The sequence below is a fragment of the Bos grunniens genome, chromosome 18, assembly GCF_055505025.1.
Source record: "Bos grunniens cultivar Pamir isolate PY7600 chromosome 18, Bosgru_T2T1.0, whole genome shotgun sequence".
Classification (NCBI taxonomy): Eukaryota; Metazoa; Chordata; class Mammalia; order Artiodactyla; family Bovidae; genus Bos; species Bos grunniens.
The window spans coordinates 34,844,128-34,868,558 of record NC_141182.1 but is presented as its reverse complement, the minus strand read 5'-3'; the positions used below and the strand labels follow the sequence as shown (position 1 = coordinate 34,868,558).

At 37.7% G+C, this 24,431-nt stretch overlaps 1 protein-coding gene and 1 pseudogene across 12 annotated transcripts in view; both read right to left on the bottom strand.

Moving 5' to 3' along the window:
* CBFB (core-binding factor subunit beta) overlaps positions 1–24,431 on the bottom strand; it is a 48,621-nt gene that overhangs the window by 9,762 nt on the left and 14,428 nt on the right. For 6 of the 11 annotated variants that reach the window (XR_015145611.1, XR_015145612.1, XM_086351325.1 and 3 more), the window contains 2 exons: positions 14,714–14,830; positions 4,484–4,579 (listed from right to left, as the gene is read on the bottom strand). Coding sequence is in view for 8 of the 11 variants with exons in the window: in XM_086351325.1 (XP_086207451.1) it covers positions 4,484–4,579; positions 14,714–14,830 (213 nt within the window). In the remaining 3 variants the exon portion in view is untranslated. Of the gene's footprint in view, positions 1–4,452; positions 4,580–14,713; positions 14,831–23,377; positions 23,516–24,431 lie in introns of those variants that run through there. The other 5 variants (XR_015145610.1, XM_086351326.1, XM_086351328.1 and 2 more) reach the window with 2 other exon arrangements.
* On the bottom strand, positions 11,076–14,688 carry LOC147353396 (protein-serine O-palmitoleoyltransferase porcupine pseudogene; annotated as a pseudogene). Its single transcript, XR_015145609.1, has one exon. The product of XR_015145609.1 is annotated as a protein-serine O-palmitoleoyltransferase porcupine pseudogene (transcript).

Sequence of the window (24,431 nt, the reverse complement as noted above, 5' to 3'; positions counted from 1 at the left end):
CCAATTAAAAATAAATAAAAATCAAAGATGGGGGTGAAGAAACTAGCTTCCAATGAGTTCCATTTTAAGTGTCAGATACTGAGTTAGGCAGTATCCTGGGAGGTACGGTGTTAGCTCCATTTTACAGATGAGGGTCAAGAATTTAAGCAACTTTCCCCAGTGTCACATAGCAACAAGTAGTAGAGCTAGGATTCAAAACAAGGGCAGTCTATTAGAAGCCTCATCCTCATCTACTACCTGAAAGGTTCTCAAGTTACATTCTGCCAGTTACTGGATTCCCTGAAAACATCCCAGGCACTCCAGAGGGAGACCAGAATACTCCCTCCCCCTGCTTCATCCAGAGCAGTGCCCCCTTTAGCTGTTTTATGCATTAAAGTTCTATGTAAAATTTCAAATGAAGATAGAAGTTCACATTAAAAAAAAAAGTTTGAGAATCTTCTGTTTTCATCATTCTGTGTTAACACAACCAACAAACATTCTCTTAACAGGTAATAGATGATACAAAATTCAAAAGGTATAAAAATGTAATCACTCCAGGAGTTTTAGAACTGGTTTCAGGTTAAAAGATCCTGGGGAAAACCAAAACCACTTGGAGTTCTGCATCCTTCTGTCAGTAACCTTAACCAGCTACACATACTAAATGCTCATGAGCCCCACTGTTACAGGTTTAGCAAGCCAGGGCTAGAGGCCTCAGAGGTTGTCCAAACAGGGGCAGGACATCCCCAAGCCTCTGTGCTGCCAGGATCTTAAGCCTCCAAGGCTTTAAGCCCAGTGGCACTGGGTGACTGCCACCCACGAGTTTTCCGCTGCTCCTTGGCCCTTGTCTCCAGTCAGGCGTCAGGACCACCCACTAGAACCATTATTATTCTTTTCTTCCTCAGTTTTTTCTTTCCCAGGCAAAACGGTTTCTGACCTCTTCTGGGAGATTTTATTTTTCAACTTAATCATCTTTGTGGGTGATGTGGAAATTCATTTCCCAGTGCTAGGCTGTACTGGTGGAAAACTGCTTAGGAAACTGGTTTAAGTCTTCACGCTTCCCTTCATTAACCAACTACTTGAAAGACACAAAGTCATTTTTTCTCAGAGTCTCAGTTTCTTGAAATGGAAATAATAACTTTACCCAGGTGAATGTAAAAAACCCATTTTCATAAAATTGTTACTTTTTAAAAAACAAAATTAAAAACAAAAAGAATCTTTGATTATATTGTTTCAGATCCTCTTACAGATATCTGAATTACAGCGGGGGCGGGGAAACCACAGTGTTTTCTCCAATGTTCTCCCTTCAGGAAAAAGGAGGTAAACTACAAGAAATAAGCTGACTTCAGGAATCTGTTAGGAATTTTTTTTTAAAGGGAAGAAAAATACACATTCACAAAGTGCCAAAAGACATGATACCCAAAACTCCCTAAGAGACTGCCAGTGCGAGCTCTGGCGTCTCCAGTCCAGTTTTCTAGGTGACAGTTCTCTACAGGAACTGACTTCTTCAATTATTGCCATAAGGGACTACAGGATCTTAAATCATTGATGGAAACCAAGCCATTTTCTCTACGCTCCAGGTCATAATGCAGGGAAAGTGCCCCAATACACTTTACAGAGAACGAAAAGGATGTTCTTGTTAGCCAGATAACTCAATTAACTGGAACCAGCACTGTGGTAGAGCTTTTAGTGCTAAGAAGTACTTTAGAGCTATTATTTACTGAGAGCACACACACACAAAGTGCCTTATAAGCATCTTCCCATTTAATTCTCACAACAATTTCTCTGACAAAACAGACCTGAGAGAGGTTGGCAACTGATGAACCAGGAATCTTAACTAGCCCTGACTACAAAGCCCATGTGCTCTATCACTGACATAAAACTCACTGGAAACTATCTATCTGAGAAAAAAATTATTTCACATCTTTATCAACAAAAATATCACTATATTTTTGTTCATATACAAACACACACACATAAATTCTCACACCAACATGTTTTTCAAGAAACATTATTTATAAGAATAGTCAAACTAACATTTTAGAGAAGACAATTCTTAGCCTCAATTAATCTAAAATTTTATGTAAAGCAAATCACATACAAAAAAAATTCTAATTAACTTCCAACAGCTGTCAAGTCGTTATTCTTCAAATATAATGTAGCTGGGCAGCACTTTTTAAAAAATGATTCTGATGTTCCTTTAAAGCTATGTTAGTTTGTTCCAGAAAGACTGACCCATTCTTTGACATGCTAAGATCTCGTAGTCCTTCACTCCTTTGCACATTGCTCCATCTCTCCAGAATGCTTTCCCCAGCTTGTCCTGCTGGCAAGTTCACATTCCTCCTTCAAAACCCTGCAAGTGACCCCCTAGGCAGAGGCAGATGTGAGCGCCCTTCCTCTGTACTGCCATGGCTCAAAACATCAGGGACCCCATTTCACTGGGGATCATACTACAGTGGAGGACAGACAAGTTTTTAATTGTTCTAACATACTGTTCAATAAGAACAGTAATAGAAAGAAGAAGAGCTCTGGAAACTACAAAGTAGAAGGGCTAATTATGATTAAGAAGATCAGAGAAGGGATTGACAGATAACACTTAAGCTGGACCTTGAATACGCAGAAGAGTAAATTCTCAGTCAAGGAACAAAGAGCATGAGCAAAAAAGGTTTAGATAACAAATGCATATTACACATTGAAAATTCCTTACTATTACAGAATGAGTACCCTTGAAGAAAATGCCACAGAAAGTTTGATTACAAGAATTGCAAAAGCTTCAAAGAAAAAAATGTACTACATTACATCCCTCCTGTCTTTTCCCCTGGCTAGAAAGTATTTTTGAGGTCATCATCAGTCGCTATCAGCCAATAACATCAATTTACTCACTGACAAAAGGAAATATCAACCATTAAACAATAATTCTGTTTCATACACTAAGCACTAAGTAGACTTGATTTTTTAATTTGTTATATATATATGGCCATGCCACATGGCTTGCGAGATCTTAATTCCCCAACCAGGGATTGAACCTGGGCCCTTGGCAGTGAAAGCACGGAGTCCTAACAAATGGACCACCAGCGAATTCCCTTAGAAAATATTTTAACAAACATATATATGAAGTAATACCAATAATGTCAGCTGACACCTAGTCAGTGCCACATTCTGTAAAGGTGCTTTCACATGTATTAATATTTACTCATTTAATCTTTATGATGAACGTATGAGATAGGCACGATTACAGATGAGAAAACTCAGTCACAGAAAGATGAAACATGTTATCAGAGGTGACAAAGTGGCAGTCAGATTCAGAGCTTGCTATCTGGCTCCAGGGTCTGGGATCTTAACCACTGTCTTTGTGTGTACACACACACACACACACACACACACACACACACACACGCACAGACACAGACACACACACTTTTAAGCTAATTTAAATAGTGTATATATAATTTTGTGCATTGAAAAACAACAAATTTTCTCTGTCATACAACACTAACTTAAAAAATGTTTTTAACATGGAAAAATATATATAAATAACATAAAAATTACACCTTAACCATATTTAAGTACACAGTTCAGTAGTATTAAGTAAACACATTCACACTTTTGTGCAACCAGTTTTCAGAACACTTTTAATGCCTGGAAATTATTCTATTTAGTTGATAGTCATATCAAATTTAAGTCCTGGACAAGACTAAATATGAGTGTTTAGGACTGAAGCAGATATTGGTAATAAAACTGTAAAAAGACACAAGGAAGTGATTACTACAAATACTGAGGTAATGATTACTTTTGAGCGGAAAGATACGGTCATAACTAAATGCACACATGGAGGTGGGAATACCTAGGTAAATGTCACATTAAAAAAAAAATCTCAATGGTTACAGGAGTGTTCACCTTCCAATAATTAAGCTACATATTTTTTTGGTGTCGATTTGGTGTCTATTTCACTTTATCACAAAAAGATTTAAATAAAAATAGTCTAAGTTAATTCCATTCTCTGCAGTAGTTTGAAAGTATTCAATTCTCCTCTAGTAAAGAGACTATACAAAAAAAAAAAAGAGAGACTATACAGAGGACTGAAAATTAAATATTACAATATCAAGCCAAAATATTTACAGAAAAGTGGAAAATGATGTTTTTCCCAAACATTTTAATAATGTTCTAAAAATACATATTCTATGATAACATGATAGTTTTTACACAAACATCTAAAAGATATTTAAGACAAAAGAAGATATTTGGATCAATGAATAGAAAATATACGTTCCAGTAAATGATTTTTAGGAAGACGAATAAATGAGGAATTCATGTACAACCTTAAAATTAAGACTAAAGTTTCTTTTTAGCAATTACATTTAATAAACATGAAGTCACAGAGCACCACCTTTTAAAAATGAAAGACGTTAAACTACTTAAAAACATTATGCACAAACATCACAAATAGAGCCTGAGAGTTTGGGGGAAAGTACTAACCAGTTACTGCCAGCAGCTGTGAAACTCTCACCTCCATTTCCTCCCGATGAGACCTGTCTCGGTCTTCAAATTCACGTGTCCTTCTTCGGGCCTCTTCAAAGGCCTGTTGTGCTAAGGCATCCTCCTGCTGTCATAAGAAGACATGAAATGGGTACTTTAATTTTGATTTATAATCAAAACATTAAAATTTGGGGGGGGGTGTTTTATTCTTTCAAAGAAAGGAATAACAGAGGAATTCCCAAAACATCAAAGCCATAAAAAAAACATTAGAGCAACTTCTCCAAGAAAACCTCATTATTTTCGTGTGCTAGTATAACATCCTGGAAATAGTAGTCACGTTCAATCACATTCTAACAAATGAAAATGCTCTTCCCTTTTCTGTCCTTACCTCATCCTATTCAGCAAAATAAAATCCTAATCAAGTCAATATTTAAGACATGGAAGTATGAGGAAAAAGAAATTAAGATACTTCTACAGTGTGGGGATAAGACAGGCTGGATGCTCTAATTATAACACTGAAGCCAGAAATATAAAGAGAGTATTAACAGAATTGATTGTACAAATGTTAGAAACTTCTAGGCAACAAAAAGAAAATTCCAAGGGATATTATCAAGGAAAATTATTTGTAATATGTAACAAATCTACCTGAATCCTTTCCCAATGGATGAATAAAGATCTGTACATGAAGGAAACCCAGATATCTCCAACTTCTTGTGTCTAAAAGGCAACCAATTTAAACTCACCCTCTCTACTTTAGTCTGGATGGTAGCACCACTCACTCATTTCAGCTGGGAACCTGAACTGCCTTTGACACTTTCCTCTTATCTTCACAGACCCAATCAACCACCAAATCCTATCCACGTGACCTATTTTTTGAATCACTGTAGTCTCCTTTTCATTCCTTCAAACATTTTGCTAGTTCAGGCTCCTAAGAACTCTCACTGAATTACTGCAATTACTTACTGCTTCCATTCTATCATCTCCCAAGCCATAATACAGCCATCAAAGCATGCCTTCTAAAGCACAACCTGACCATAATAACCCCCAACTTAAAGCTCCCTCACTGTCTACAGCACATGATGCTCAATGTTTGCAGCCACATACGTCTCAACCCTAGAACTTTCAATGCACAGTTGATGAAATTAAAATATCAAAAACACAACCCAGAAAGTCAATATTCAACTGCCTCAGTTTCATTGCAGGAATGGGTGGCCAGGTAACAATGCTCTAGCCAATGATACAGAAGTGTAAGTCACCCGATAGGGCTTCTAAGATTCATTTAAGAGACATGTCACCTTTCCTTCTCCCTGGGAACTGATGCAATGACCAGAGATACAGCATCCATCTTGCACGCATAATACTAAGCCATACACACTGAGCACAGTGCAGCAGGAAAAATGAAAGGACCCACAGCCCCCAGTAATATGTGCTATACCAGGCCTGAACTGCATACCGCCGTTATCTTATTCTGCGTGCTAAATCCTTTATTTGGCTATGTTAGTAGGGTTGTTCAATACTTGTCATTTTCACTGACTAAACAAAACGGATAAGTGTGAACAAGTTTCCACTCTTATGATGCATTTACTAGCTTTGTGACCCAGGAGTATTTCATTTTCTAAGCCTCAGTAAACTCTCACGAAGAATGCACATAGCCCTAATACTTCATGAGATTAAATAACATAAAAAAATTTAAGTGCACTACCTGACAACATTCAATAAATCCTATTCTTTTATAAGCATTTGTGGACAGATAAAATTTATACATGTGACTACACATTACTATATATACCAACTGTATTCTCAGAATGTAATGTATAAGCCAAAGACACCCACAAAAGAACACTATTCCCAACTCCTCAAGGTTTTCTCTTAGTTAGGTATCAACTAGGACATGTCTGCTGATAACAGGATATCCCTTCTGTTCTGTGTATTCATTCACTTAATTTCATTTATTCCACAAATGTCCGTGAGTCTTTATGATGCCCAAGTCACTGTGCTGGGTGCCACGTATACAATGAGTGGGAACAATCAATGCTTTTCCTCACAGTTTCTGGTCTAGTAGGGCAGGGGGACAATGAACAAATAATTACAAAAATCAATAAATAATTACCAGTTGTGACTGAATACTTGAAAGATAAAATGAGAGCATGTGAGATGTAATCTAACTCTAACAAAGTTATTAGTCACTAATGTGTATTTTAGCAAGGATCATAGGTTTTTACCTTATTAAAATAGAAAGAAATTATTACCATTATTTATAGTAAAAAAAAGCCAAGAGAGATTTGGTAGCTCTCTACCTACAATTCCAGCTTCGTCTTTTCTAGTAAGATGTGAAATGTATGTGCAATGAACAGTGTCTTACACTTTAATAAATGGTTAAACTGAAAGACAATCAGCGACCCAATGTTATTTTGATTGTCTCCTGGTGGGAACTTAAATAACACCTCCCTTTCAAGGATAGTATAAAGAGTACTTGCTGAGAGAACTACACACTCACCCATCAGGTACGCTAAAACAGATAGGGCCAACTAACACCAGCCAGACTCAGGCAGTCGTGGAAGAGGCTTTCAGCACTCCGGTCCCCCCAGCTACCTGCTACACTAATCTGCTACTCCAAAGTCTATACCACAGTCTGCACTAAGCAGTCAGGTGGGGTCATCATAAAGAGTGGTTGGGTGTTTGTGAAACCCACATGGGAAAAAAGTCTAGCAGTGCTCTCACAGAGCATACAAATAGACTATTCTTAACCATTCTTGCTATGCTGATTTTGTCTTTATTGTATAGCTAAATCTACAACTATATTTATTTTACAGTTTGGTAATACTCACCTTCCTGTGCAATGAATTTAAAAAATAGATGCATGTATTAAATGAAAAATTAAGAATCAAATTCGTATCCAAGAAAGCTGATGATGAACGCATAATCTGTACAAAATAATAGCATTTCCTATTCTCTGTGGGGACCAGGATGATTACCACTGATCACATGAAAACCAAAAGAAATAAATCTGCTGAAGAAGCATCAACATATACTTCAAAGGCGACAATTTATCATGTGCAGCTGCAAACGGTACATTTAACACCACTCTGTAGAACATAACTTTATTTAAATCAAACGACTCTTCTAAATTTTCACTCACATTCTTGTGCACGTACAAAAAGCAAAGCTGTTTGCATGTTGGCTTTGCTGGAAGAAAAACTCTGCAAAAAGCTTTAGGATACCAGTTTTACATCAATGTCATCAGATACTTTAAATAGAAAAATCTATTCATCCCAACAACAGCTAAATTTTTCTAACCTTATTATAGAATCAAAATAGAACTTTTGGAAAGTCATTATATTGAAGGTGAAACATTTTTGTGACTGCTTAAATTAATTTAAAAAGTACAACAACGAAGATAAAGCTGTTAGTTCTTAAACTGATAATACAAATACAAACAGTGCAACAAACATTTAAACACTGTATAAAGAATAATATTCTTGGTGAATTTTTAAAATGATTAAATAGAAATTTACTAGGAATTAGTTGTGGTACACAAGTAACTCATAATTGTTACCCGAACAATTCTTTACCAAAGTAGTGAGGAATTCTACCAATCAACTGGACATCAGAGTCGCATAAATTACAAATATATCCATGTATTCACAGTTAAAGTGGCTGAACTATAAAATCTGTGACAAAGCTGATGCTGAACACAAAAAAAACTCACATGACATTACACAAGCACTTTGTATTTTAAAAATTTGAGCCTTTGAAGAACTTCTCTGAAATCAACCTAGTTCCTAAAATGGCATTGATTTTTTTTGTTTCCTGTGAATGAGTCCTTTTAGCTATATTTTGTTCAAAATTAGCTGGAAGTCTCTGATCAAAGTACTCAATGGTGAAGTGCCAAATTTTTCAGTTTTTCCAGCTTTCAAAGAATTGCAATTATTGAAAATCAAACATAGGAAAACACTGAAATTTACTTCTTACACATTACAGAAAATGAAGTGAAAATACAATCAGCAAATATGATTCAATTGTGAGTTTATACAACTGTACTCAGAAATATCTTCATTGTGGGAAACTTTCAAAACACTTTATTGAAGTATATTACAAACACAAAATAGTACATATCTTAGGGCTGTGTTGTCCAGTAGCACAGCCTCTAGCCATTTGAGTACTGCATACCTGAAATGTTGCTAATTTGAGTAAGTGGAAAACACACTGGGTTTCAAATAGTTACTTCCAAAAAAAGGTAAAATGTCTCAATAGATGTTTATATCCATTTTATGTTCAAATGATAATATTTTGGATATACTGGGATAAATAAAATGCCAAAGTTACTAATTTAAAAAAGCTTTTTAAAATGTGACTTTTAGAAAAATTTAAATTACATAATGTAGCTCACACTTGAATTCTACTGGACAGCACTGTCCTAAAAGATAGCTTGATGAATTTTCAGAAACTGAACCTGCTCTGTAACTAAAACCCACACGAAGAAACAGAGCATTACCAGCATCTTGGAAGTCTTCTCCTCCATTCCAGGAACTAGCCTCCTCACCCAACGATAAATCACTACTGTTCTTTTTAACACCATGTAGTATTAGTTTTACCTATTTTTGTACTTTAATATATTTGTGAAATTCACTCATTGGTGGGCTAATTGTAGTTTTTTATTTTCATTGTATTTCTCTGTGTGAACATGCAATTTACCGATTTGACTGTTTAGTGGGCATTTGGGCAATTTATATAGTTCCTGGCTATTAACCAATAATGCTGTTACAAATGTCCTAGTATGTGTATCTTGATGAATACATACCTACACACACACACACACACACACACACACACACACACATTCATTTCTACTGCATATCAAGCCTCAGAAAAGAATTACTGGATCACACATACACATATGTGCAGTTTTAGTATTTATTGCCAGTTTTCCAAATGTTTTGTCAACTTTATGTAATCAAACAATACACCAACTGTTTTTCCATATCCTTGCCAATGTTTGTCAAAGATACTATGAACAAAGGCAAAAAGACAATACCTGTGAAAATATTTCAGCAGAAATACTTACACAATTTAATTTTTAAAAATGCAGTTGTGACTATTCTCTGTTTATCTCTTAGCTTACCAGGTACCTCAGCAACTGTTAGAGAATTTTGTTCTCACATGGCAGAGAGAATAAGCAAGCTAGCTCTCTTCTGTGTTTCTTATCAGGACACTAATCCTATCATATCAGGACTCCACTCATTGGACCTCATTTAACCTTAATCAACCCCATAAGGAGGCTTCACTGGTGGCTCAGTGGTAATAGAATCCATCTGCCAATACATGAGATGCAGGTTTGATCCTGGGGTCAGGAAAATACCCTTGAGAGGGAAATGGCAACCCACTCTATTCTTGGCTGGAAAATCTCACAGAGGAGCCTGGAGGGCTACAATCCATGGGGTTGCAGAAGAGTCAGACACAATCTAGTGACTAAACAACAAGAACATACTCCATAAAGGCCCAATCTCCAAATAGTCATATTGGAAGCTGAGGCTTCAAAGTACTAACTTAGGGGTAACACAAACATGCTGTTCACAACAGCTGGTAAGTGGTGGGGCCAGGAATCACAATTCTATGACCATGAAGCTCCTATTCCTAACTTCTATACTATATTGCCTTTTTACTTTTATTATCTTCCAGAAGATTTGGGATGGTGAAAGCTCCAGACAAGTGCTGATGGTTGGCATCCCCTGCTTTAAAATTTTTATATTATGAAAGACCTATTATTATATTAGTTTTCTATCACAGTAGATGACACTTTATAGCAATAAAACCCAATCTGTGGACCAGGGCAACAAAACCTGGGAAATTCTAAGTACGGAAAATACTATGGGTTAAACTTAATATTTTTTACCTATCATTTTATATTTCAGTTTTAGACGTCAACTTAATTCCCCCTTATATAAATTCACTCTGCTGTTAATCACTTTTTACAAAAACAGCCTTCTAAATTGCCATTTACTACTTTCCTGAAAGAATTAAGTATTCCTCATCCCTGTGGAAATCAAAGTAGCAGAGATTCTTTCCTAAGAATTTTAACTCTGAATCTGAATTTTTTTACTAGGAAGGTTTAATTTTTTTGATCTCTTACGGAGACAATTCCTACATTTCTATATATGGACAACAACATGGAAAGAGATAACAGAACTAACAAAAAGAGAGCTCCTTTTATTCATGCCATCATTTTAACTTCATTAAGTGGATTAATATTAAACAACTGAAAAATTAACACCATCTAATAATCATATACTCTGACATGTTCTGGCCCCCATAATTACAGAAGTCAGTCAGCTGTTAACCTTACTGCAACTCACTTGCACGTACTGAGGCTTCCCTTTTGCAGGTTTGGCTATGATGTATCTAGGTGTGGATTTCTTTCTGCTTATCCTTCTTAAAGTTCATTCAACTTCTTGGACATGGAGATGAATATTTTTAATCAAATTTAGAAATTTTCAGCTATTTCTTAAAACACATCTTCTGCTCCTTTCTTTCTCTCCTCTCCATCTGGGATTTTCATAACATGTATGCTGTTCTGTGGGCTGGCGTCCTACCGTCTCTGATACTGATTGTTTTTTTCCTTCTGCTTTCTGTTCTTGAGGCTGGATAACCTCTGTTAACTTGTGTTCAAGTTCACTAATTCTTTTGCCAGCTCAAATCCTGAGTCTGTGAATTTTTCATTTCAGTCATTGTACTTTTCAAATTCTAGAATTTCTATTTGATTCCTTTGAAAAATTTAGATCTCTTTATTCCTTAAAAAAAAAAAAAAATCTCTTTTGGCTGCACTGCACAGCACATGGGATCTTAGTTTCCCAACCAGGGATCGAACCCACACCCCCTGCATTGGCAACAGAGAGTCTTAACCACTGGACGAGGGAAGTCACAAATGTCTTTATTAATACTCTCTTTGAAGAGTCACTGGCAAAAGGAAGAATTTTTCCTTTAGTTCTTTGAATACACTGAAAAAGAAACTGCTTTTTTTGTTACTAGGAACCATCATTTGCCACCGAGCTCTCTCCAAGTTTCTATTGCTTGCTTTCCCCCTGAATAACAGTCACACTTTTGTGCTTATTTTCGTGTCTTATAATTTCCTGTTAAAAACTGGGTGTTTTAGATGAAATACTCTAAATTAGTAGCAAATAGAAATTCTGACCCTGCCTACAGCTTCATGTTGCCTGTTTTCTGTTTGTCCAGTTAGTGACTTACCTAATTTTCTGGAATCTGTTCCCCCATCAGTGTCCAAACTCTGATGTCACTGCTTTTTTTCCCCCCTTCTTTTTAAGCCTTGCTTTCTAGGGGGCTGTCCCAGGTCAGCATAACTTAGTGGTCAGCCAATGACTGGTCAGAGGTTTTGCTTCAACACCTTGAGCCAGAAGGCTTTCAAATCCTTTGCCATGGGGTCTGTGTGTGGCTTGGAGGGATACTTTCAAAGTGTAGGGAGTTTATCAGTCTACCCTGCATTCAGTCAGGGGCCAGTAGCTTTCAAGGGTTCTCTGTCCTCTCCTGAATAGGTGCGGCCTTGTACATGTACACAGCCTTTTGGACCCTAAGAGCTAAGTGTGATATGAATAGTAGGGCTCACTTTAGCCATCTCTTTCCCTAGATTTCCCTGATAAATTTCTGCCCAGTCTGCCATTTTCTTGTTCCCTGCAACATTAGCTTTCTAAGACTGTCTGACACAGAGACTGCTATTGTTTTCAGTAACAGCCCTGGGCTTGCGTTTTTCCAAGTGCTGCTCTAAATAAAGTCAGCTCCCTCTGACAGGACAACAGAGCTGCCAGTCCTCATGGCGTGCCCAGAGTAGAACTTGAGGAACCAGAGCTGAGGGAGGAGATGGGAGCATCTCCTAACATGCTAGACCGTCATCACTATTTATACTGAAATTCACTAGCTTTGTTCGAATAAATGCCTCTCAATATTTGTCCTTTGGTTAACTTCCAGAGACCTTAAATGGGTTTTTGCTTGTTTGTTTACAATTTTGTTAAGTTTAATAATTGCTTTTTTGGAAGGAAAACTTGCCGAGCTCCTCATTCAGCTGTTTCAAAACTGCTGCTCTTACATTTTATTTTAAACTGCGTTCCCTCCCCCCAAAATGTGCCAAAGATCCAGAGCAAATATTAAACAGAACCATCTATTACACTTTGAAGTGCCCCACTAAGCACACAGTGGTAGTCCGATGCAATTTAAAACCACTGAAGGAAAACTTTCCCAAAACCGGGACCAAATTCTGGGTCTCAGTCTCTTCAGAATTCCTCAATATTACGAGAACATGAGACTTTCTATACTTAAAAAAAAAAACTTCCAAATTTAATTGATAATAACAAACTGTATATACAAAGAGACAAGGCAGGCAGGAAGGCCCTGGATCTCCTGTTCTCTGCTTTCCCAGGCTCTCCCCACCCCTAGGCCCCAGGAGGGACCATTCCCTTCCCATCCTGTGGTGGAAGTGGGGATTGGAAGGTATGGAGATGATGTGTGTGTGTATGAATGTGCATATGTGTGTGTGTGTGTAGCGGTATGGGGGGCAGTGTGAAGAATGGAGAAGAATCAAAAATTAGAGAGAAGGCCTTCCCTCATCCCCACCACCCTGAGGAGGGTTCTTAAGGGAGCTGCCTCAGATGTGTCTCAGCCTATGAGACAGTAGAAGATCCAGCATCCAAAAGTAACCCAGTGACTGGCCCAGCTGAGCTCTGACCATTTGTGGACAGTGTATGCCATGCCGTAACCCTGCTCCTCTGTGGTGTCATCCACATCAACATCAAAGAGGGAGCCCAGGTAGGCCAGGTGGAAGATGGCCAGGGCCCCAAAGAGCAGATTTAAGGCTCGCACCCCCAGGCCCAAACGATACTGGTGTGAACAGTCTGATGGACACCTTCTCGACAAGATGCAGGCACTGAGGATCCGAGCCAGGCGCTTTCGGAGGATGTGCTCCACGTAAGTGATAAACGCCAGAGACAGCAGCACTGCAGCCAGGTGGAAGCTAAAGCCGTGCAGGAGGGTGCTGGCTGTATAGGTGACCAGCACGGCTGAGAAGGTCCCCAAGTGGAGAGCATTCTTGAAAACATAGTTATTTAGCCAGCAAGACATGGGCAGGTTCCAGCTTGTGACAACTTCCACCATGGACCGGGGCAGCTCCACGTTCAGTGGCTTAGAGACCGTCAGGTCCCATTCCAGGTGATCCTTCTCCTCGGTGAAGCCGGTCCCTGCCAACGTGGCTGTGGCCTCAGATAGAAAGCCCACAAAATAGTTGCTAAAGCGGAAGGAGACAGCACTCTCATAGGCTCGCAGCCACTTGCGAAGGAGGTGGTCACCATCGAGGGGGATGAAGTAGGGGAAGAGATAGGGGCCCACACAGGTGGACAGCACCAGGCACAGAAGGGCCAGCAACAGGCTCTGGGCCACCTTCTGCAGCCACCGGCAGCTCAGTGGGCGGCCTTGGACGGCCTCTAAGTACCTGTGGAAGGATATCCAGGGCCCAAAGATGACAGTGCCCACAAAGCAGAGGTAGCCCATGAATTCCATGGGTGACGGCACCATGCTCACCTCACCCCGATCCAAGTCAAAGCCCAGAGACACTGCCTTCATGGCTACAATCATCTGGGCCCCTCGCATCCTGTGCCATGCCACAGTGTCCACCATGTACATCTCACCCATGAGCAGGTAGGTGAGGATGGTGACGGAGACGAAGACACCGCGATGGGAGGAACGTCGGCAGAGGAACAGCACGAGGTAGCACAGAAGGCTGAGCAGCATGACCCAGACCATGTGCAGCTCGAAGAAGTGGTAGAGGCTGAAGAACCCACCCACCACAGTACTTGCGTGCTTCAGATAGGACGGCAATCCAAGCCTCCAGAGGAGGCGGCAGGCGAGACAGATGGCAAGGAGCAGCCAGATCTGGTCAAGGCCCTGCTGGGCAGTAGGCAGGAGACAGTCCTGCAGGAGCTGCTGGAAAAATTCCTGGCGGCTGAAAGTGGCCATTGTGGACTGCCACGGATGGATGAACAGATAACTTGGCAGTAAAGAAGCTGCAGTCCAGAGGGCCAGGGATACACCACTGCCACCACTGGGACGCCTTCCCCACCAGCTGCAAGGCTGCGACCACTGACGCTCCCAGGGCAGCACTGTATACTTACTCTTAAGGACTGGGTAACATAGATCTCCAGACAAAGGCAAGATTAGGGATAAATAAAGGGACCACAGTCAGTAAAGCCTGAAGTCACCCTACCTGGGCTCGCTCCTCATCAAACTCCAGGCAGCCCATACCATCCAGTCTCTGGAGATCAATCCAGCCTTTCCAGATAACACAGACTCCATTGAGAATCATGGGAGCCTTCAAATATACCTAAGACACAGAAAAGAAGAATGAAGATCCATGCTGAGCCATCAGACACATAAGAAACAAAGGATAAACTTACTTATGAAAACTGGTTTTCTTTGGGGGGGGAACTAAATACAGTGATAAAATTAAGAATTGCAGGAACGTATACAAAGCACAGCCTCTATGTTCTATACATTAAATTAATCTGGCTTACCAGGAGTTTTTATTTCTAGTCACAATTTTTCTAGATTATTTTTAAAAGGAAGTTTCACAGATTTTGTAAAAATTGTTTGTAGTTAAGATGATGCTTGAAGTAGACATCATTTCTCTTGCAGCTGAAACTGGGACATTCAGGTACTTTGCCTTCATTTTTGAATCTTGACTAGAAAGACATGTAGATGTACAACAACTGGAATTCACTAACTCCTGAAGAGAATGCACTGTTTCTATCTGGATACCTGAAGCCACCCAGGGTCAGGCTCTTCTCCTTTCCTTTCCATCTTATGACCTACCTCATAGACTTCTGTTAAGTAATGCTGCTTCTTTTTCCTTCTTTTTTTTAAACTTAAGTTAGCCAGAGTTGATTTCTGTTGCTTTTAGCCAAAGAACCTTAACTAGCACAACACTTACTTATGCATGTAACACATGTTTCAAGTAAATAACCCTTGAGCAAAAGTCACTTTAGGCATGACTTCCGAATTTGTCACTTTCATTTTGGATCACCAAATCAATCTTCATATTGCCTGAAAATATAATTGTTCTCAAGCAATTAAGGATCCACCAACAAAGGATGGATCATCTTGATGAAAGATGGATGATGCTATTATCTTGAGGTGAGTATTTTACTGTGATACAGTAAGAAAAAATAAAGGAGGAAAAAGCTGAAAACACCTTTTTCTTTAATCAATTCAGCAGTTTCTTCAACAAAAAAATCTTGAGGCACTCTTGTTTTTAGAGAGGTTTAGTAGGACTCTCAGTACCTATAAATATGCAAGAAAAATGACTACTGAAGCACCTGTAAAATAAAACCTAGAGGACTTATGCCTTCTTAGTACATATTTATGTCATTTCCCTCCACTACTAAACACAACTATTTTTCCTGTTAAGGGCCCCCATAAGCCATGCTGAGTCAATTTCTACTGATATTGGAAAAAAAGTACAAAACATTAGGTTCCATTTCTCCTCCCATGTGGACCAAGGGAAACAGTCTACAGTTATAGCTGAAACCGTTTAACCACACATTTCCTTCTGTTCCGATAACTGCACATTGTGAATTCCCTTCCACATTGTGAATTTAAAACTCCAGTGGTGTGCACCTAATTGAACAAGTGACTGTGACAACCTCATGCGTGATACCTCACTAAATCTACACTAACTCTCTGAATTGCCTATCAGTATAACTTGACTTACCACATTTACTAATCGAGATTCCCCTTACTCTTTCCAAGAGAGAAGAGGGTACTACACAGCACGGCATTTCAACTGTCAATCTACCTCATTATTTTATTTTATTATTTTTTTACCTCATTATTTTAAATTCTCACACTAAACATAAAGATGATTCTCATTTAACAGGAGAGAAAGGTCAATTTTATGATCAGATTATATATTCTTTATCAATGACTTACATCTTTTAAATTCAAAGATTCCATAACCTAACTTATTCAAATTAACTTCCATCATCAATAAATATTTTCCTTATGAAATTACCAAATTTTTTTAAAAAGCTGATTTATTACTCTTTTGTAAAAGTTCTCTCATGACTAAGAAAACCACTGATCTGCCTTGGAAAATTCCTAAATGAGTTCAGAAAATGGCTACAGTTCATAATCAAGACTAGTGCCTGGAATTGTAATTTAAAATAATATTTAGATGATCCTGTGATTTATTTAGATGTTCACATTTAAATACAGTTTTATGTGTAGACCTTCAAAGTAAGTGTTTGGCATTTCATACATTTACGAATAACAAACCTCAAAGTACGAAGAAAATAAAACTGTCAACAGTTTGGCATCTTGTAATGTAATTTAATAATGTCATTTAAACATTCAGATACTTTTTTTACTGAAAGTAATGATGGTTCACTTCAAACTGTGAAAAGAAAATGTATTAGAATATGACCTTGGGTTTAAACCACTGTCCTAGAATAATTAAATGTTTTATATAAAATGAATTCTGTAAAGCCTTTAAAATGGGTAAATATTCAGCTAATCACACACAAAAATAACAATAGCTTGCTTATCTTTCCAAAAGTAAAATATCAGGAGGATATGCTTAAGACTTCACAGAAAGTTAAAAGTGACCGCAGCCTCACATTTTGCATTCTTTTGGAAATAAGGTAAAAGTATTACAATTATAGGAAATGGCAACCCACTCTACTACTCTTGCCTGGAAAATTCCACGGACAGAGGATGCTTGGGGGCTACAGTTGGTGTCACAGAGTCAGACAGGACCGAGCATAAGCACAAAAGTATTGGACATTTTAAAAAATCAGCTTAAGTTCTAAGTACCAGTATTTGTAATGCTATTTCAATTCAAATTACACATGGTATCACTTAATTTTCACATTCTATAGCTTTAAATTCCACATCACTGTAGCAGTAAAGCTTCAACAAAAATATGCACGAACCAACCATGGCATTATCCATTAACAGAATACCACTCAGCCATTAAAAAGGAATAAAGTAGTGATACACGCTACAACATAGATGAACCCTGAAAATATTATGCTAAGTGAAAGAAACCAGAAAAAGGCCACAAACTACATGATTCCATTTACATGAAATATCCAGAGTATGCAAATACAGAGACAGGAAAGATATCAGTGGTTCCCAAGGGCTAGGCGGCGGTGGAAATGAGGAGTGACCGTTAATAAGTACATGATTTCTTTTTAGGGTGATGAAAATGTTTTGGAATGAGAGTGGTGATAGATGCACAGTTCTGTGAATATGCTAAAAATCCCTGAATTTTTCTTTAATTTAATGAAGGGTAAATTTTATGCTCTATGAATTATATCTCAATAGAGTAACATAGTCATGGTTAAGTTTTATTATCTGTTACACAGGCGACATCTAAGATATGTGAACAGTGATTTCTGGGCAGGCAGTTGCATGTGGGATTTTGGCACTCTGGGAAGAGATACTGGTTGAAGATACAAATCTGGCAGCTATCAACAGGGCTTCCCTAGTGGCTCAGATGGTAAAGAATCCACCTGCAATGCAGGAGACCCAGGTTCAATCCCTGGGTCTGGAAGATCCCCTGGAGGAGGAAGTGGCAACCCACTCCAGTATTCTTGCTTAGAGAATTCCATGGACAGAGGAGCCTGGTGGGCTATAGTCCATGGGATCACAAGAGTCAGACATGACTGAGCAACTAACATACACACAGCTATCAACAACACTGTGGTGTTTCAATTCAGGGGTATGGAAGAGATTACTCAAGCAACCGTAAGTAGGAGAGAAGTGACCCATGAAGAGACCTGAGGCAATTCGACTTTTTAGATGCTATGTAGAAGAGAAGAATCCAGCAGAGCAGGCTGTGAACAAAGAGGAAAGCATGCAAAGAACCTAGTGGCTAAAGGTTAAGTTACAGGCCTCCCTGTAAAAATTTCTCCTTTGTTGGCCACATAAAACTTCAAAGTATCATGTTACAGGACCTTATGTCACTCATAACTTTTAGCAATGCTCTTATTTAAAGCAGGAGTTTAGTCTGGAGTCCAGACAACCTACATGAGTTTGGATTTACGGGTAAGTTTCAAGAAGACCAGAAACATCTCAAAATTCTGTATAAAAATATATGTTTGTGTCCATGTGTATTTTTCTAAAGAAGTCTAATGCTTTCACCAAATTCTTGAAAGGATGTATAAGAGGAAAAGGATACAACTATGATAGTAAAAATGCAACTTCCCCTTCCCCCACAGACACCAATGTCTCTGCAGCACACAGCTTACGAGATGATAAATCTCATTTCCTTTAGTAAAGGGACCAAACTACTTCAGTAGCTAAACATTAGTTACCCTGGGTTTTGAAATGCAAGAGTCTGAGTAAGGATATGAGAGAACTTAAGGTACCTTTCCATTTATCAACCTGAATAAAACTGTTCTATCTGAGAGTCTGGAGTCTCTTTTCTGTGGCTATCTAAACTTGGAATAAGCAGTGGCAACTTCAATTGTCCTTTCTTCTACAATAGCTCCTAGGTAGCCAGAGAGGCAACAGAAACAGAGAGTACAAAGCAGAGTGAGTTCCCTCTGTTGAGTATTTCTAAAGAATGTAATTTCAAGAAAATTAAAACAGAGTAATTGTAAATTTGCAAAGATTTCCATGCACACCAGCACTGAGCTGTAACGTAACATCAATATACATGGAAATCAAGTATCAAAGCTATTGCTAAAGCAAGCAGCAGAAAGTTCACCCTCAAAAAATCCATTTCAATTGGAAAGAATATTTCACTTCCTTGTAGTAAACTTTCAGAGCTCAAACACTGGTGACTTTGGTCTATAAAATCAGATGTTAGGGAAAACAGTGGAAGAAATGATCAGCACTCCTTAGGCTCTCAGTAAATAACTGAATGATGATTACCAGAAGAATAGAAAGATAGCTGGAATTAAGAAATGCTTTTCTTATAGCTTCCTTATAATTTCAATTTGAAAAGATTCACCTATTCAACAGATGTTTATTACCTGTCATTTTGTAAAGGGTAGTTATCATAAGGTTAGAGGGAAATACATGATGAATTTTTAAAAATTTATATCCTACCACCTCCCTCAAAAATTCCAACACCAGTTATCTTAAAGTCTGTAATAAGGAAAAGCTGCTGCTACTGCTATGTCACTTCAGTCATGTCCGACTCTGTGCGACCCCATAGACGGCAGCCCACCAGGCTCTGCCATCCCTGGGATTCTCCAGGCAAGAACACTGGAATGGGTTGCCATTTCCTTCTCCAAAGGAAGAGCTGAATATATACAAAAAGAACTGTAAGAATTAAGACTGAATTCAGCTGTTACATTTAAGTATGACTTAAATAACTCTTAAGATTAATGGAATGTTCCACTGACAGCGATAAAATTGTCAGGAGGTAGATCCAGGAGCTTTGCAATCTCCTTTTAAAGACCACAGTTCTAACAAAGTGGACTAGAAATACAACCAGGACATAATATCTGAAGATTATCTACCTGAAAAATCTATAATATTTAACAAAAAAACCAAGTGAATTAATGTGCTCAATAAAATGACTAGTTATAAAAAATATACAAAATCCAACAACTTTCCTATGTTGCAATAGTAACTATTTAGAAAAATTTTAAAGTCTTTATTTTAAAATAGCATTAAAAGTATCCACTAACAATAAATATAATAAGAAACAGGTAGGTTCTGTAAGAAGGAAATACCTAATTTTTAAAAAAAATTTTATTATTATTATTTTTTACTTTACAATATTGTATTGGTTTTGCCATACATCAACATGCATCTGCCACGGGTGTACACGTGTTCCCCATCCTGAACCCCTCTCCCACCTCCCTCCCCATACCATCCCTCTGGGTCATCCCAGTGCACCAGCCCCAAGCTTCCTGTATCCTGCATCGAACCTGGACTGGCAATTCGTTCCTTATATGGTATTATACATGTTTTAATGCCATTCTCCCAATACCTAATTTTTAAAACACAGAAAAGGACTTGAAAAACAAGATGTCATGTTCTTTAATGTAAGAGTACCAATGCCAATTTACCTCAAAGTAATCCTTATTTTAACCAAATTCCAGGATAATCTCAAAGTAATGTTTTCTGGAATTTGAGGGATAAGTCTATAATGCACACAGAAGAATTAGACTATCCAAGAAGATATAAGGAAGTATTTTCTGCCCTTTAGATATTAAGACATGTAACAATGCAATCAATATACATGAAGTAGTGCTGTGACAGCCAGAAACAACTTAATGGAATAAGCAAAACAAAAATTAAAAACAAATCCAAGAATACGAGGATTTAATAAATAAAAAAGGCAACACTGCAAATCAATGGTAAATTGGTATTTTACTTAACTAGTGGAGACTGGAAAACTGACTACCATGTGGAAAAAAAAACAGTTTGAAACAAATAAAATGGCTAAAAATATTAAAATAAAACAATATAACTATCTTTAAATGAAAGAAAAAAAATTTTTAAATAAAAATTCTAATAATGCGTATGAGGAGAGATACCAGGTTCTAATACATTGGCAGAGGGAGTGAACTGGCTAATAATTGGGGGAAGGCATTTTTTTTAGCAGTAAGTATGAATTTTCCTCTTATAAACAGGTCATGTGTTTGCAGGGACTTTACAGAAGACAACTACCATAAATTAGGAGAATCAACTGTAATTCTTTTTTAAAGAAAACGAATATTATCACTATGCTTAACTCCAAGTCAGCATGGGAAGAGTAAAAATTAAATGTGCTTTAGAATCAGATAAAACCTGGATTTAAATTTTAGTTTTAACAGTATATTTGAGATAAATAATTTAAGATTATGAATAAGTCTACCAATTTCTCACATATAAAATCAATAATCACACCTCTTTCACAGGTGACAACAAAATTAAGCCAATGTCCATAAGCTTATGAAACATATAAAGCACCACAGAAACTTAAACAAAATACTTCCACTAAAATTTTACATAGTGTTCTCTTTCCAAGGGAAAGAAACAACTTTTTTTTTTTGAGACAATGAATAGCTGACCACACCAATAGCATCAGCAGATAACCTTTAATACTGGGATGGCCACAGGCACCCAGGAAAACAAGATACTTCACAAAGGAAGTATGTATCCCTTGCTTGTTAGTTGTAATCATTTATGTAGTCTATTTAACAGATTCCTTTAGAAGATACTTGGTTCTGACTCATCCTCCTTCAGTCACATGTTCCTCTCCATTTAGAAATGCACAGTCAGCTGCCTGCCTACTGGATAATCATTACAGACAGTCATTCAATCTCACTTGCCTCTGAATCATACTTGGGTTGCATTCAAGTGTTAAAAAAAACAGATTCTTCTATAGTGATTAATGTAATTTATCAATCTACATTTTACAGTTCACACAGAAAACAGTACCTCTTATTGAAACCATAACACGGATTAATATAGAATGTGCCTGGAACTTAAAAGATTAAGCAAGCAAACGTGTGCATGCACACACACAGGTGCACACTCAATAAATGGATATTTAACCAAAGAGAAAATTCCATCCTAAAAGTCATATGGAAAATGGATAAAAATACATAAAAAGAAAGAAAAAAAAAAAGTTACAGGGACCTGAAAAGCCAAACAATCTTGAAAGAAGATAACTTGAGGACTCATACTTTCTGATTTCAAAACTTACAACAAAGCTTCATTAATCAAAATGCTATAGTATTGGCACAAAGACATACAGACTAATGGACTAGAGTAGAATGCCCAGAAATAAACCCTCACATGTGTGGTCAAATGATTTTTGACAAGGGTGCAGAGACCATTCAATGGGGAAAGAAGAGTCCTTTTAATAAATGGTGCTAGGAAAACAGATATCCAGAAGCAAATGAATGAAACTGGACCCTCACCTAATACTACATACAAAAATTACTTCAAAACAGACCAAGCCTAAATATTAAGACCTAAAACTATAAAACTTTTAGAAGCAAGGATAAAAGCTTCATGACACTGGGTCTAACAATGATTTCTTGGGGATGACACCAAGGACACAGATAACAACAATAAAAATAGATAAGCTGGACTTCATTAAAATTTTTAAAATTTGTACATCAAAAGATATCAATAGGGTAAAAAGGCAACCCACAGAATGGGAGAAAATATTTACAAATCACATACTTATTAAGGAATTAACATCCAAATCAATACTGAGAACTTCTAAAAGACAAATAATGTTCGTACAAACACTTATAAGAGCTATTTAGTCAAAATCACAGAGAAAGAAGAGTGGCTACCAGGAACAAGGGGAAATAGGAGTCAAGGAATAGAGAATTACTGTTTAATAGGTATAGAGTTTGTTTTATAAGATGAAAAGAGTTATATGTGTGCGTTAGTCGCTCAGTCATGTCTCACTCTTTGCGACCCCATGGACTCTAGCCCGCCAAGTTTCTCTGTCCACAGGATTCTCCAGGCAAGAATACTGGAGTGGATTGCCGTTCCCTTGGCTCAGATGGTAAAGCATCTGCCTACAAAGAGGGAGACCAGGGTTCAATCCCTGGGTCGGGAAGATCTCCTGGAGAAGGAAATGGCAACCCACTCCAGTATTCTTGCCTGGAAAATCCCATGGACAGAAGAGCCTGGTAAGCTATAGTCCACGGGGTTGCAAAGTGTCGGACACGACTGAGCAACTTCACTTTCACTTTCTCCAGAGAAGAGTTATGGAAGGATATAAAAAGGAGGCAGGTCATGGCGAGCCTAAAATCAGAGAATATAAAGCAGCCTTAAGTTAGAAAAACAATTCAAGAAAAGTTAAACATTGAAAGGAAAAAGATGGAAGTTAAAGGTTGTTCTGAAGTCATCAAAATGAGGTCAAAAATGGCCATGTTAAAATACTGACTCTAATGGGAAGAATAACTTGGTGGGCTAAAGTAACTTTTGAAGGTGATATGTGAAGTTTCTAGCAACTTACCTAATGATTATTAGCAGCAATGTGGTAAACTGCAAACAACACAGACTCTTGGGTAAAAGACCTGGGTCTGGATGCTGGCTCTTCCTAGGAGACAGATTACATGACTACTGAAGATTTAGTTAGCCTCTCTGGGCCCCAGTTTCCTCAGCTGTGAAATCAAGCTATCACCAAATGCATTCCAATATCAAATAAAAGACTTCATTCACTCTGGTGCAGGATTAAGTAAATTACTGAGGATATAAATCATATGGTACTAGTGGTGGTGATCAAGATGAAAACTAGTTTGCAGAAGGTCAAAACATATTTTAAACAGTTCAGAGTTCTGAAAATGTTCTCAATTTGATAGTGGTGATGAAGGTTGTACTCTGTGTATATATTAAAAACCACCTAATTGAACAGATGCGTAAGATGGTGAATTCTATATGAATTTACTACAATTGGAAAAAAAAAAAAGCCCAGCAGCATTGTTCTGGATAGCAGAGGAAAGGCAAGTCAGGACTGAAAAGCTGGAATAAGCAATACCCTCCAAAAATTTAGAAGGGTTCTCCTGAAGTCCCATTACTTAAAACAATATTCTCCAAGAGAGGCAGACATTATTAAAAATTGTCATTTAATATGGGCAGAATATTTTATTTGAAAACATCTAAATTCTCCTAATGGAAAAGCTGAAGTCACATTCCTAGGCTATACTTCTGTTTTAATCTGAAGATTAATCTGCCTTCATATCTAAAGTTTTAAAACACAAAAGGGCTTATGTTGACTGTACACATGAAAAAAATGTTTTCCCCCATAAAAACAACCTGTCAATCATTCCCAGACTTGGCCATTTTCTTCTTAGAATATACAGTATGGCACAGGAAAGTCATATTGAAAGTCTGAAAAGCACAGTTTCACTGCCAAAGGCACATTTTAAGCAGTATTTTAAATTCTTTGTTCCTAAATATACATCAATTTGGGAAAGCCCAGCCTAAACTGGAAAGCTCAGAGTAGATAATAATTT